The 13,326-nt window shown below is 42.0% G+C and overlaps 3 protein-coding genes across 4 annotated transcripts; all 3 read left to right on the top strand.

Moving 5' to 3' along the window:
• The first annotated feature begins 857 nt into the window (after positions 1 to 857).
• LOC140760913 (cation/H(+) antiporter 19-like) lies at positions 858 to 5,321 on the top strand. 2 transcript variants are annotated; one of them, XM_073097995.1, is made up of 5 exons: positions 858 to 979; positions 1,064 to 1,268; positions 2,455 to 3,186; positions 3,337 to 4,005; positions 4,098 to 5,321. In XM_073097995.1, the coding sequence occupies exons 2-5, from the start codon at positions 1,077 to 1,079 to the stop codon at positions 4,911 to 4,913; spliced, it is 2,409 nt and encodes an 802-aa protein (XP_072954096.1). In that variant the 5' UTR covers positions 858 to 979; positions 1,064 to 1,076; the 3' UTR covers positions 4,914 to 5,321. The 2 variants fall into 2 exon arrangements, with proteins under 2 accessions (XP_072954096.1, XP_072954097.1); XM_073097996.1 differs by having other exon boundaries at positions 861 to 979; positions 1,073 to 1,268.
• A 1,632-nt stretch (positions 5,322 to 6,953) lies between these two features.
• LOC140760914 (uncharacterized) lies at positions 6,954 to 10,031 on the top strand. The gene is made up of 3 exons (XM_073097998.1): positions 6,954 to 7,509; positions 8,075 to 8,509; positions 9,516 to 10,031. The coding sequence occupies exons 1-3, from the start codon at positions 7,059 to 7,061 to the stop codon at positions 9,695 to 9,697; spliced, it is 1,068 nt and encodes a 355-aa protein (XP_072954099.1). The 5' UTR covers positions 6,954 to 7,058; the 3' UTR covers positions 9,698 to 10,031.
• A 797-nt stretch (positions 10,032 to 10,828) lies between these two features.
• On the top strand, positions 10,829 to 12,843 carry LOC140760915 (protein LEAD-SENSITIVE 1-like). The gene is made up of 2 exons (XM_073097999.1): positions 10,829 to 11,159; positions 12,071 to 12,843. Exons 1-2 carry the CDS (start codon positions 11,063 to 11,065, stop codon positions 12,748 to 12,750), a joined length of 777 nt encoding a protein of 258 aa, XP_072954100.1. The 5' UTR covers positions 10,829 to 11,062; the 3' UTR covers positions 12,751 to 12,843.
• Positions 12,844 to 13,326: the final 483 nt, after the last annotated feature.

Consider the following 13,326-nt stretch of genomic DNA (forward strand, 5'->3'; position numbering starts at 1 on the left):
TCTTAAACATTGTAAAGCTTTCTTCTTCTTCTTCTTCTTCTCTTTATCCACAGTTTGAATCATTCAATGGGTGTGATCATATTGTGTTTGTCCTAAGAGTGTAACTTTCGTACAAGTATGTATGGAGGAAAAAATTACGCACATGGCATTATGTCATCATGCATATGTCAACGTACATAATTTGAGTCATATGCATCGATTGTATAGCTTATCTAATCCCAGAGCTTATCAAGTCAAGTCGACCTTTTACTATAATTTTATTTTTAATTTTAGGGTTTAATTTAGACCGCGAATTGGGCTTCAACTCTCTCGCGTATCAAACTCTACGAAGCATCGGAATTTAGGGCAGCATTTTCCTATCCGAATGGAATTTAAGGAGGGATGGATGGATGGATGGATGGATGGATGGATGGATGGATGGATGGATGGATTAGGGTTAGTCGGCTCTTGCTGTCCAACATGGCTTAATTACTTGAATACCCTTCTTAAATACCAAATTGCATATACACCCCTCTGAAACGGCTATTTTTGGGATTTAATATTAGTTGGCTTACTCAGTCATACTGTGAGATTCGTGTCTACTCATACGTGCTGTGAATATAGTTATTTAGAATGCGATCGAGATCATCAAATGCACGTGTTCGATGGCCTACTTTAAAAATTAAATGATCGAGTGCTGATGTGGTATGCAAGAAAAATCAGCCAATTTACAAGCGTAATTCGGGAAGAGGATAGCTAATTTTGTGCTTGTGACACGTGGAATGGATAGAGAGGTGAGACGAGTCCCCCTCCCCCCCCCCCCCCCCCCACAATAAATAAACATCCTTCCTTTCCCCACACAAACTCCAAAGCAAGCATCAGACCCTTCCCTCTCTCCTCTCTCTTCTCTCTTCTCTCTTCTGGAGTCCACTTTAGTTTCAGAGCGGACTACGATAAAATCTCTTAATCGCCATATATCTGGCCTCTTGATCGATAGAAGGTAAGAAGAATTCCTAACCCTAAACCTCGCACAATTACATTAAGAATCTCTTCCGGATCAAAGTTCATCTTCTTAGTTTTCTAGGGATCGCAGGAGAATGGAGGCGACGAATAGCTCGTGCCCGTCGCCGATGAAGGCGACATCGGAGGGCGCATGGCAAGGCAACAATCCGCTGCATTTCGCGCTTCCGCTCATCATCCTCCAGATCTGCTTGGTCGTCGTCGTCACTCGCTCTCTCGCCTTCGTTCTCAGGCCACTCCGTCAGCCCCGTGTCATCGCCGAGATTATTGTGAGTCCTTCTCTCTCTCTCTCTCTCTCGGAATCTCTCGCTAGAGCTAGTTTGCAAAGGAAACTTCCAAAGCCATAGTCTGGTTGGAAAGGAAGAAACGGACAAATAGGGCCTTTACTTAGTACCGCCTAAAGAAATGGAGTAGGGTTATAATTGGTATTCAACATAAAATCGAATACAAGCCAAGCTTTATAGACTTCCGTTAATTTGGCCAACTCTATTAAGATAAGTAGTGCACGCTAAATATGCCGGTCGTCAACTACTTTGCACTTTAACAAGAAGCTTAATATACTACGTAATAAGAGCTTGCATTGCATGTCATGTAGTACTCGATCCTTAGAAGGTCAACAAACTTAGTGGTTTCGATTAACAAATTAATCTCGTGACCCTTACGTAGTAGCACAAGCCCCGTACGTGTCTGATCTGGATAACTCCCTTATTCTCACAAATTATTCTCCGTCTCAATGCATGAGAACTAACGGAATAATTAATATCTATCTATTGTGTTAGATACAAGAGTAGAGATTATGTAGAACGTATCCCACATAAAGTAGGAGTTATAAATAAAATTCGGTTCGACCTAAAGGATAAATCCTTATTATCATTTGGTTTCTTTTTATTGACCAGATGGAATAGGAATACAAGGTCATGATAAAGAGAGATGGGATAAGTGATAAGCTCTCATTTGTCACTACTTTCTTATCAATTTGGAGGTCGGATAAGAGATAAGGAATAATTCCTTAACAAATATGCCCTTACCTTTTTTCTCTTTGGATTCTTTTTGCATGTATACCTCTCTAAATTAAGTTCTTGATTTATTTACACATATGTTCCATAGATTACTTTTTAATAACTATAAATTAAAACCTTATTGGTAACTAAAAAGACATAAATATCTGTAAGCAAAGTGATGTATGAAAATAAGAATAAGATTCCTTATATCTTTTTATACTTAAAAGGATAAAATTTTAATAGTTAGTTAAGTTGGTGGATACAAAATAAAAATATTTTAATATATAGACGTACAAATAGATGTGCAAAAATCCATTTTCTTTTCTTACATTTAATTTATCTGAACTTCTGAACTAATCCTCACAGCTTATTCTACCCTCTTACTAGAATAATTTTATCCACACTAATTCTCCTGATAACTTTTTTTTTGTATTTCGTTGGTGTTGGTGTTCAGGGCGGCATCCTACTCGGCCCGTCGGCTCTCGGCCGGAGCACCAAGTTCCTGGACTCGGTGTTCCCGGAGCGGAGCCTAACGGTGTTGGACACCTTCGCCAACATCGGACTCCTCTTCTTTCTCTTCCTCGTCGGCCTCGAGCTAGACCTCCGGGCCCTCCGCCGTACCGGCCGAAGCGCCGTCGCTATCGCCCTCGCGGGGATCTCCCTTCCCTTCGTCCTTGGCATCGGCACCTCCGTCGTCCTCCGCTCCACCGTCGTCAAGGACGCCAGCACCGGCCCTCTCCTCGTCTTCATGGGCGTCGCCCTCTCCATCACAGCTTTCCCCGTCCTCGCCCGCATCCTAGCCGAGCTGAAGCTCCTCACCACAGACCTCGGCCGCATGGCCATGTCCGCAGCCGCCGTCAACGACATCGCCGCCTGGATCCTCCTGGCCCTAGCCATCGCCCTCTCCGGCGACGGGTCCCCACTTGTATCCCTCTGGGTCCTCCTTTCCGGCGCTGCATTCGTCACCTTCGCCGCCCTCCTCCTCCGCCCCCTCCTCACATGGATGGCCCACCGCTCTCCGGAAGGCGAACCGGTTAAGGAGGTCTACATCTGCGCCACCCTCACCATCGTACTCGCCGCTGGATTCGTCACCGACACTATCGGGATCCACGCCCTCTTCGGTGCCTTCATCGTTGGCGTCATCGTCCCAAAGGACGGTCCATTCGCCGGTGTACTCATCGAAAAGGTAACGAAAAAAAAAATCATTGGACACCCTACAGTATATATTTATTGTGCTTTTAGTCCAACGTATCTCTAAAATATTCACATAATATAGGGTGTGAAATGCACATCTATGTAAAACTTATATTATTTTCAAAATGATTAATTGTTGTAGCTGGAAGACCTCGTCTCCGGGCTTTTCCTCCCGCTCTACTTTGTCTCGAGCGGTCTCAAGACCAACGTGGCGACTATCTCCGGCGCGAAATCGTGGGGCCTCCTAGTTCTTGTCATCACCAACGCATGTCTCGGAAAGATCGCTGGCACCGTCATCGTCTCCCTCCTCGTCCGCGTCCCCATCCGCGAGGCCGTCGCCCTCGGCTTCCTCATGAACACCAAGGGCCTCGTCGAGCTCATAGTCCTCAACATCGGCCGTGACCGCAAGGTTCTCAACGACGAGTCCTTCGCCATCCTTGTCCTCATGGCCCTCTTCACCACCTTCATCACCACCCCCGTCGTCACCGCTATCTACAAGCCCGCACGCCGCTCCGCCCCCTACAAGCACCGTACCGTCGAACGCACCGACCAAGACAGCGATCTCCGAGTCCTCGCCTGCTTCCACGCCAGCCGCAGCATCCCCTCCATCATCAACCTCGTCGAGTCCTCCCGCGGGACCCGGCGGCGCCGCCTCACGCTATACGCCATGCACCTCGTCGAGCTCTCCGAGCGCTCCTCCGCCATATCCATGGTACAAAGGGCTCGTCGGAACGGGGTGCCGTTCTTCAACAAGCGCACCAAAGCCGGGCAGGTCGAGGTGGCCTTCGAAGCGTACCAGCAACTAAGCTCGGTACACATTCCAACTTAGAAACCTGGGCTCTCATATCTTATTAACTTACTAACTACTCTAAAATCTTAAGCTGATCCATTTTATTTTACCAGGTGTCAGTCCGATCCATGACGGCCATCTCCGACCTCGACACCATTCACGAGGACATCATATCCAGCGCTTCGAGCAAGCGTGTTGCACTCATCATCCTTCCATTCCACAAGACGCTCCAAGCCGACGGTTCGCTCGAGTCCCTCGGATCCGCCTACCACCAGATCAACCAGCGCGTGCTCCGCGACGCGCCCTGCTCCGCGGCCATCCTCGTAGACCGCGGGCTCGGCGGTGCAGCCCAGGTCACTGCTAGCGTCGTGTCTTACACCGTCGCCGTGCTCTTCTTCGGTGGCCCCGACGACCGCGAGGTGCTCGCCTACGCAACCCGCATGGCGGAGCACCCGGGCGTCTCTGTCACCGTCGCTCGCTTCCGCTTCCTCCCCGCGGTAAGCGAGGACGTTACAACCGACGACGCGGCCATCGAGGAGTTCAGAGCGAAAGCTGCAGCGGTGAGCGATGGGTCGGTGAGTTACATGGAGAAGGTTGTCGCGGAGGAGGAGAAGAGGGGTGCTGTAGTGAGTACGATCGCGGAGATGAGGAGGAGTAACCTCTTCTTGGTTGGGAGGACGACGGCGGTGGAGCCGATGATGGAGAGAACAGACTGCCCCGAGCTGGGGAGCGTCGGGAGCTACTTGGCGTCGGCGGCGTTCTCGACGACAGCGTCGGTGCTGGTGATCCAGAGCTACGACGAATCCAAAACGGGGACGTCAAAATCGGCCGTGGTGGACGAAGACGACGAAGAGTCGGTGAGCGTGGTGAGCCGGACGGTGGTGCCGGTGGCGTCTCCGGCGTTTAACCAAACTACTAGAAAAGAGTAGATCTCTACGTACGTGCCAATCGTCTTTAATGGATTTTTCTCGTCGTCATCGATTGTGACGAGAAAAGTTTATTAAAAGCGATGGTTCTCCTTCTCGTTTGCTGCAGCAATGTAATAATTATACTTCACTCGGCTTTTACTGTTAAGCGTCTAATTGTGTATATATATATACATATACACGAATAGGTATACATGGGTAAAATAAAAGAACAGCTCTAATTTTCTCAGATTGAAGAAGTCCTCCCGGAATCCAAGGAGATCGGATCACTGAAGGAGATAGAATAGAGTTCAGAAGAGCGTCGTCCCCAGCTCTCTGCTAGTCTTCTTTTTTTTTTGTTTTGGTTGGTGTTGATAAGCTTTGATGCATGCTTGGATTCTCTTGTTCTTTTAGTGACATTTAGTTTTTATCTGTTCGACTATTAAATATCTCTCATCTGATCTCATGGGGGCACCAAAAATAAATGAGGAAATTTCTACTAGTTAGACAAAGACCTCGCAATTAAATTAATGGCGTTAATGCAAAGATAAGTAAAAACACACATGTGAGAGTAAAATTAGGATTCATTTATATTATGTCTTCTATTTTTGTGTAGTATGGAGGCTGGATAAATTATCTCACGTGTTCCTTGATGTTATGTATACTGGTAATAAAATATTAAAACACATATAAGCACACAAAACTTGCTTGCGACTTGAGGAATCAATTGGAGTATATCTAAAGTCACAAACTTGGTCTTTAGGCTCTACCGATCAGTAAAATAAATTATAAGTTGGATTCTTTCTATGTATAAACATAAATGACCCAAGTTAATTAGATTTGAGTGAGTTTCAAAATTAATTTTGAGCCCTAATATTATCCCAAAGGGTGTTAGCTCGATTGCATTAAAGTCAAGCCTAATGCAAGCTCAAACTAAGCTCGACCTTAGAATAATTTTGAATAATTTTAATATGATGTGGATTGAAGTCTAATTCGAGCTTGAGCAATAAAATGAGACGGAAAGCCATTTAAATCTGATGGCCCAAATTCAATTCAAAAGAGAGCTAGTTTGTGTCCAGGCTTAGCTAGACCCAAACAAGTCCGATTAGAATGTACATTTGACCGAACCCAACAACCAAAGAAAACATATGATTCAAAATGTATGTAAGACTATAATAAATGCACCAACCAACGAGAACTACCAACCTTACGCACAAGCGACTAACCCAATTTGATGACGTTAGGGATGACGGAAACTAGGTCAAAGTCAACCTTCGACTCCCTATATATTTTTCCAAGTTAATATGATAACCCTTTTTTAATTAACAATGTTATTTAATATTTATACTTGCAAAAGGCATTAATATCCTAAACGGGTCAAAATGCCAAAATATTATCCCAAAGGATTGCGATCTCTATTAAACTCGAAAAAAGCATCGTATTAATCTCTAATTTTATTTTTAATAGAAAATATTCTAGTCTCATGCATCCCATCTTCTCTTTGTACTCATTTCATTAGGCTAATAAATCTTATTAATTTGTTTAGTTATAGATTATGTACAAATCCTAACGCGTGCAAGCTTGGTCATAAAATAATAGACATTATTGTTATTATTATTAATCAAAATAATGGTTTTCGGTCCACCGGAAGGGCCGCCTCGCAAAAAGATTTCGCGCCAACATTTGAAACAATTATTGGGAATTTTACAAATCAAACCTTTCCTTTTTTTTTAATTCGAGAGAGTGCCCGTGTATAGATAGTTTATTAACTCAGACGTTTAAATATGATACATAAAATAAGAGGGAAATTCAAAGACACAAGCATTTATATTTATTACAGCATACGCGCGGTAAAAGGAAACAGGGTGTAGGTAAAATAATTACATATAATGTAGGGTGTGGAGTATAAAATGCTCATTAAAATTTGGTGGCATTGGAAACTTCCCGTGGAGTGGACCAGGTTTGATTTGAATTGAGGGGTATTGTTGTAATTAAGATTATTTTTGGGTTTCTTTTATGGGTTATTAGATTTCTTGGTCCAGGGGCAAAGAAATATGTCTGAACCCAAACCTCCTAATAATCTTTTTCTCTTCTTTTTTCTTTGTTTTAGGGTGAGACCGTTTCCTTTGCCTTCCCCTCCCTCTCGCTATAACCTGCAACCAAGAGACGATGCCGAGTATGGCCGCCATAGCCCTCGACCGGCTCCTCGAAGCCAGCGAAGGCCGCGAAAATCCCAAGGCGTCTCTTCCTATTCGCTCGCCGGCGCTGTACGCTATTCCGGATCCACTGCCCGTTTCGGTGGGCCCCTCGTTCCCCTCCTCGCCGAGCTCGGTCTCTCCCTCGCCTTACCTCGTGAACCGCAAGGGCCGGCTGGTTAAGGTGGAGGAGAAGGAGGAGGTGGTGGAGGAGGAGGTGGTGGTGGTTGGTGACGGTGGGGTTAGGGATGGGGATGGTACCGAGACGCCGCGACGGGAGGGAGATTTGGGCGGCGACGTCGACGTCGACGACTTCTTCGATCCTTCTTCGAGCGTCGCGAGCTGCAGCAGCAGCGGCGCCGCTGGAGTTTGGAATCGGGCGGCGTCTGTGGTCAGCCATAGCGAGTTCTATGATGCCGATGAAGGTAACAGCAAACGCTTTTCTTTTGTTGATCAAATGGTTACAAAATTACATTTTTAGGGGTTTTTATTTTTGAAGCGGATTAAGTTTTATTGGTGATGACTAATTGAACTAAAATAAGTTTTTCGGATAGTATTTTTTATTTATGAACCACTAGTTTTTATTGTAAATATATTGGAGATGTACTTGGATATATATTATTATCAGTTCTTGTTTAAACAAAACACAAGCATATATAGCTATGTAATGTTAAATGTATTGACATTTATACCTATTTTAGTGTAATGCATCCTTCTTGTTCAATATAAAAAAGACATTTAACACGTATAGCCATTGAGCAGCCTGTTGTTATTCTTGATAATTGTTCCTTTCTCAATGAAGTCTAGTATGATGCATCAACTGTGTGTAACTATTGCATTTCTTGAATATTACATTGATAGTATTGGTTGATTGGTATGAGAAATTAGATTTTTATTCCTAAAATGGTCTGTGTATTGTTTGGAGCATTCTTTGATGTTAGTCTTACTTGCTGCGTAAACTAATGATATCATTGGCTTTGGAATCTGCAGAATTCTTCTCTGATTCTGTTTCACAGTCCTCTCCTTCCTTCAGTAAAGATTTTGTGACTGAACTGCGTGGTTTAAGGCTAACTCTTCTTGAAGAGATTGAAAAAAGGAAGATAGCAGAGAAGGCCGTTATGGACATGCAGAATTGGTGGCGGCGGATTGGAGAATCTGTGTCCCGCATGGGTTTACCGTTGACTGTTGACCACCATGGTGAAAATGTTCAACTTGAGGCAGATCCTGCAGAAATTTTCCAGGAGATTGTTGTTTCAAAACTAGTTTCTGAACAAGTTGACAGGGGTCTTGTTCGAGCTGAAATTGAAGCAGTTGCGAATGAAGTTATTGACTCAAAGAACCATGAAATTTCTCGGTTGAGAGATCGAGTGCAATATTATGAAGCTGTGAACCGTGAGATGTACCAGAGGAATCAAGAAGTCATAGGTAAAAAAGCTCTTTGATTATACCAGTTCTATTCCTGTTAGCATTATATGATTTGAATGGAATTTAACAAGAACTATTGGTGTATTATAAAATATAAAGCTAGAGGAAGCATGTTAAAAAAATTTGTTCTCCTTTTATGCACTTATGGAACCTCCAAAGAGAACAAATTATAAGCCACATCTGAATTTTCACTGTGCTTGTCTGGAAGTATAGCCAGAATTTCAAGATATTTGGGAAGACTGGTTAGATCGTGGCAGTCTTTCATAATGAGGCCCTCAGTTTTGTGCAAGTGTCATGGGCTTGCTAGCTATAGCATCTTCTGGATTTTGGGATCAGTGTGAACTCATATACATAAAGGAAGTAATAAAAAATTTCCATTGCTCTTCTCTTTATTTCCTAATGGGATTTTGGCCCATAGTCTATGCCCCAACAATGAATCCATATCTCTTCATCAATTCATTTCCCTCATTCTCTTCTTTTTCTTTTGGACTTGGTTGAAGTTCTTGGAGACCTTTTGGCTGAAAAACTACTTTTAAAAGATAGCTGGGATAGCTGAAAATTGTCTGTTATAAATGTTTTCAGTTGTCTAGCAATAGCCACTATGAGAGGCTTGCTATTTCATAGTTGAGTCTAATGACATAATTTAGCAGAAATGCTATTTTTCACTTAATGCTGAGTGGCCATTGTTTTATTGTCCTCATACTGTACATTTATCTTGTATCTGCTAGTATCCATTTCCTTATACTTTTGTAGCAGTAGTTTGAATTGCTAGTCATTCATGTCAAGTTAACAATTAGGGTGGTCAATTGGATTTACATGGCCATATTTATTCATTTTGCTTGGTTAATGTAAGGAACTGTGGTTAAGTTTCTAAGAGAATTATATATTTTCTAAATTTTAGGCGCATACAAATGAAGTGGTCTATCTGATGCTCTATATGTGTAACATTAGTTACTGTATGAAGTCTAACAAGCTTCAAGTTATCTTATCATCTACGAATGTGCAGAGTTGGGTCGCCGGAAACGTCTGAGAAGAAAGACAAGGCAGAAGTGGATATGGAGCTGCATTGGCTTGTCGATTACTGTTGGTGCTTCTCTCCTCACGTACTCCTATCTGACCGACTCTGCTAAGGAGTCGATGATGATCTCCCAGGATTCTTCTTCTGGCACTGCAGAGTCAGAGGCATAGTTAGGTTATAAGCTGATTGATTAGTCGACCATACAGCTTTAGTTAGCTGAATGATGTCATAAACCCTTGGGGATTTGGGGGTACAAAATGAAGCAAATCCTGTGTAATGTAAACTTCTTTTTTGAAAAAATATGTTCTTTAACCATGGTTGTAAGCCTTGGATAAGTAAAGACGAGATACTAGGTGAAAGATTGAAATAGCAAATAGCACAGTGGCTAGAAAAATGTAGAAAAGGTATGCTTGTTGCTTCTCCTACTGAAGTGTTTATAGGAACTTTTGATTGAATTATTCAAAGCAGTCAAGATGAGTGTACAAAGATTTCATTCTTGAGTTATTGGATTTATCTCCAGCATTAGCCAGAGTTGGTGCATCAGAAATCTCATGGGTTGCAATCTGTCCAACTGCTCTTTTCCTGAACCATGTGTGCTGTTTGTTTCATGCTTCAATGTGAATATTAGTAATACTATATATATATCGTAAATTACAAATTCCCCTTATGACTTTACTTTAAACTTTCAAGACTAATGCTAAAAACTAAACTGCCATTAATAGAGCCATCAAATTACTGTAATGCTTCTTGCAATAATTATTACCTCATAATTTGAGTAATTATGAATCTTTTACCTATGTTAAGTTTAAAGAATGTGATTGGTGAGTAAATTTAATAAAATTCTGGTATCGTTTTCTATTAAGTTTGAATGTATAATAGTTTCATATGAGTCTAGACCTTAGGTGAGCAAAATGAATACTTGATACAAGTGAAAGGTTAGAGTAATCCGTACGTAACATTCCCTACAGTACCTAAAATATTACGAGATTAATGGAACAATAATAGAATAAAACCATTCTTATTCTCCTCTCTCTCTCTCACAAAAAGTAAAAGAAAACGAATAGGATATAACCAATGTGCAGAGTTCTATGTGAAATTCTAACTGTAATATGCTGCGATAGCCGATAGCGTGTCCAACTCGGAGAAGCTTTGATAACAAATGGTCCCTGGAACTAGGAATAATTGTTTATTATCTATCAACGGACAGGATTTTATCCCTCGTCATATCTGACGTCTATCAAGCTCCTCCTATTCCATTTAATAAACGGAAAGCGTACCTAAATAAGCGAAAAGATTTAACCCAAACATAGACTTTATTCCCAAATCCTTCACGGTTAAGGAACGGCAATCGACGCCTTCGCCTTCGTCCTTCTTCCTTCTTCCTTCTCTCCTCCTCCGCCTCCTCCTCCTCCTCCCACGTCTCGGTGGCGTCGGGATAGAGGAACTAACCAACCTTTGCGTGCGATTTGAAGTATAAGAGGAGAAGAGAGGAGAAGAACGAGAGAGAAGTGAGGAGAGAGAGAGAGAGAGAGAAGATGATGGGTGTTTTCTCGAATAAGATCGATAGGGAGGAGTTGAAGCCTGGAGATCACATCTATTCCTGGAGGAAGGCCTACATCTATGCCCATCATGGTAGGCATTCTACCCTTATTCCCTTTATTCTTAATCTTATTCTGCACTCCTCTTCCCACCAAATCCTACCTACTATTTTCGTGAGGTTGGTGTGATCGCTATCGGCAAGTGATTAGTTTATAGCAAAAAACGACGTTGTTTTGCTGAAGGGGTCGTGTTAGGTTGGATAATGAGGAATTTGTAGGTAGATCTCGAAAGGGGCATTAATGCATTATGCAGCCCCTTATTCACATTTTGGTTGTTGGGTGGAGGATAAGGATAAGAGGTTGGTAATCTCTATATAAGAGAAGAAATTAGAGAAGAGTGTTAACTATATTAGATTTTGCTACCTCAATGGGAGCAACAAAACGAAATAAGAAGAACGAGGACGGAATTGTTCTTGAAAATATCATCTAGGTTTCTTTATCGTAGGTATCACATCATGTCTTTGTAACGACTTCTAATGGAAGAAACTTAGAAGGTTTTACAAAAGTTCCCATTGAGGAACGCAATCATTGTGTTGAGGAATACGAGTCATAAATTCTTCTTTGTGTAGCTTGCGCCAATTGATATCTTTAGTAGATTCATTCTTCATCCTGGTTCATGAATTACTTGCATACTCAAATGCTTAGCTCCTTCAACATTGTCTTCTAACATATATCTCTGCCTTTTAGAGGAATGCTAATAAGCTTTTATAGGATATTCGTTCACAGTCCTAAATTTTGTTTTCTTTTTTACATGTAAGTGATAGATGGAACTTAGAAATTTTTGACTGCCATGGTGAAATAATGATCTTCCAATTGATGCTGAATAGGTCGGTCAAGTGTAGCTGCTTCTGTCTGAGTCAAATGATGTTTAAGCTCGGCTTCTGAATGCTGTTTCAGTTACTGAAATCTGATGTCGAATTACTTCTTACTCTTTTTGTTTCCTAGGGATATATGTTGGAGATGGAAAGGTCATTCACTTCACTAGGGCTGCAGGGCAGGAAATTGGGACTGGAACTTCCTTAGATTGGATTCTTTTTAGTAGTTCCTCTCGATCTAATACTGGCACTATCTGTGAGAGATGTGGAGATCAGAGCAAGCTCCATGGTGTGATAATGTCCTGCCTTGACTGCTTCCTAGCGGGAGGCAATCTCTACCGTTTTGATTATGCTGTCTCGCCAGCTTTTTTCTTTGCAAAAGCTCGAGGAGGAACTTGTACACTTGCAGCTTCAGATTCCTCTGATGATGTTCTGCACCGTACCAAATACCTCCTTAATAACGGATTTGGCGTATATTGCCTCTTTAAGAACAACTGTGAGGACTTTGCAATATATTGCAAGACTGGTCTGCTTGTGGTTACTGCCTTCAGTGTAGGAAGAAGCGGTCAATTGGCTTCCTTAACAGCTGCAGTCAGTGCAGTAGCATCTTCTCCTCTTCGTTTTTTGACAACTAGCGTCAGTGGATTGGCAGTGGTGGCCAGTGGCATGTACTGCATTGGCCGATATGTTTCTGATATTGGAATTCGGCGTGATGTTGAAAAAATCCCTGTCGAGAGTCTAGTTGCGAAGTCATCAGGACAGGAAGAACCTGAAGCAGCAACAGAGACAGTGGAAAGGAGCCAGCGATGAAATTCCCTTGTGTTTGTGTAGATTAAATATGGATGTCACGTTGTCTGTTGCATTCTGTCTATCATTACCAAAATTATGTATATTGGACTCTTATTTGCATTGTGTCAGAGGCGACCCATGTTAAAGGGTTTGCTTTCTCTACTCCTTTTGGGCTGGAAAGAATTTAGTGGTATGTTGTGCTTGTTGATGCAATGATGCATGAGCAGAAAAAGAACAAAAAGAAGATAGTGTCCAGCACTGGAGATGTCACCTTTTCACTTCATAGTTCATGCTACATTGCAAAGGAATTAACATGTACAATAAGTACCTTGTATTTTAGTTATTTCATTTGAACCTTTTCTTATATCTCTTACTAAAATCATTTCCTCCCATTTGGCGAAACAAAATTGGCGCAGGAAACAAAAGGTCAAAATATCTTATCTCTTAAACATTCCAGTTCACATTTGAAATCTTTTTTTTTGTTCTTTCCTTGCTGTGTCCATATATATAGATATCTATATATCAATGTATCAGATTGAAAGATTATATGAAGCAAATAGTTTTACTTCGTGTGAGGAAATGTTGGTGCTTTTGTAA

Source organism: Typha angustifolia, chromosome 6 (genome assembly GCF_048772165.1).
Source record: "Typha angustifolia cultivar Huaian chromosome 6, ASM4877216v1, whole genome shotgun sequence".
Classification (NCBI taxonomy): Eukaryota; Viridiplantae; Streptophyta; class Magnoliopsida; order Poales; family Typhaceae; genus Typha; species Typha angustifolia.

Bases quoted from the DNA above. Each gene is read 5' to 3' on its own strand.
- LOC140760913 (XM_073097995.1), top strand. From the start codon at position 1,077: ATGGAGGCGACGAATAGCTCGTGCCCGTCGCCGATGAAGGCGACATCG. The intron at 1,269-2,454 runs GTGAGTCCTTCT...GTTGGTGTTCAG, and splicing joins GTGTCATCGCCGAGATTATT to GGCGGCATCCTACTCGGCCC. The intron at 3,187-3,336 runs GTAACGAAAAAA...TAATTGTTGTAG, and splicing joins CCGGTGTACTCATCGAAAAG to CTGGAAGACCTCGTCTCCGG.
- LOC140760914 (XM_073097998.1), top strand. From the start codon at position 7,059: ATGCCGAGTATGGCCGCCATAGCCCTCGACCGGCTCCTCGAAGCCAGC. The intron at 7,510-8,074 runs GTAACAGCAAAC...TGGAATCTGCAG, and splicing joins GTTCTATGATGCCGATGAAG to AATTCTTCTCTGATTCTGTT. The intron at 8,510-9,515 runs GTAAAAAAGCTC...ACGAATGTGCAG, and splicing joins GAGGAATCAAGAAGTCATAG to AGTTGGGTCGCCGGAAACGT.
- LOC140760915 (XM_073097999.1), top strand. From the start codon at position 11,063: ATGATGGGTGTTTTCTCGAATAAGATCGATAGGGAGGAGTTGAAGCCT. The intron at 11,160-12,070 runs GTAGGCATTCTA...TTTGTTTCCTAG, and splicing joins CTACATCTATGCCCATCATG to GGATATATGTTGGAGATGGA.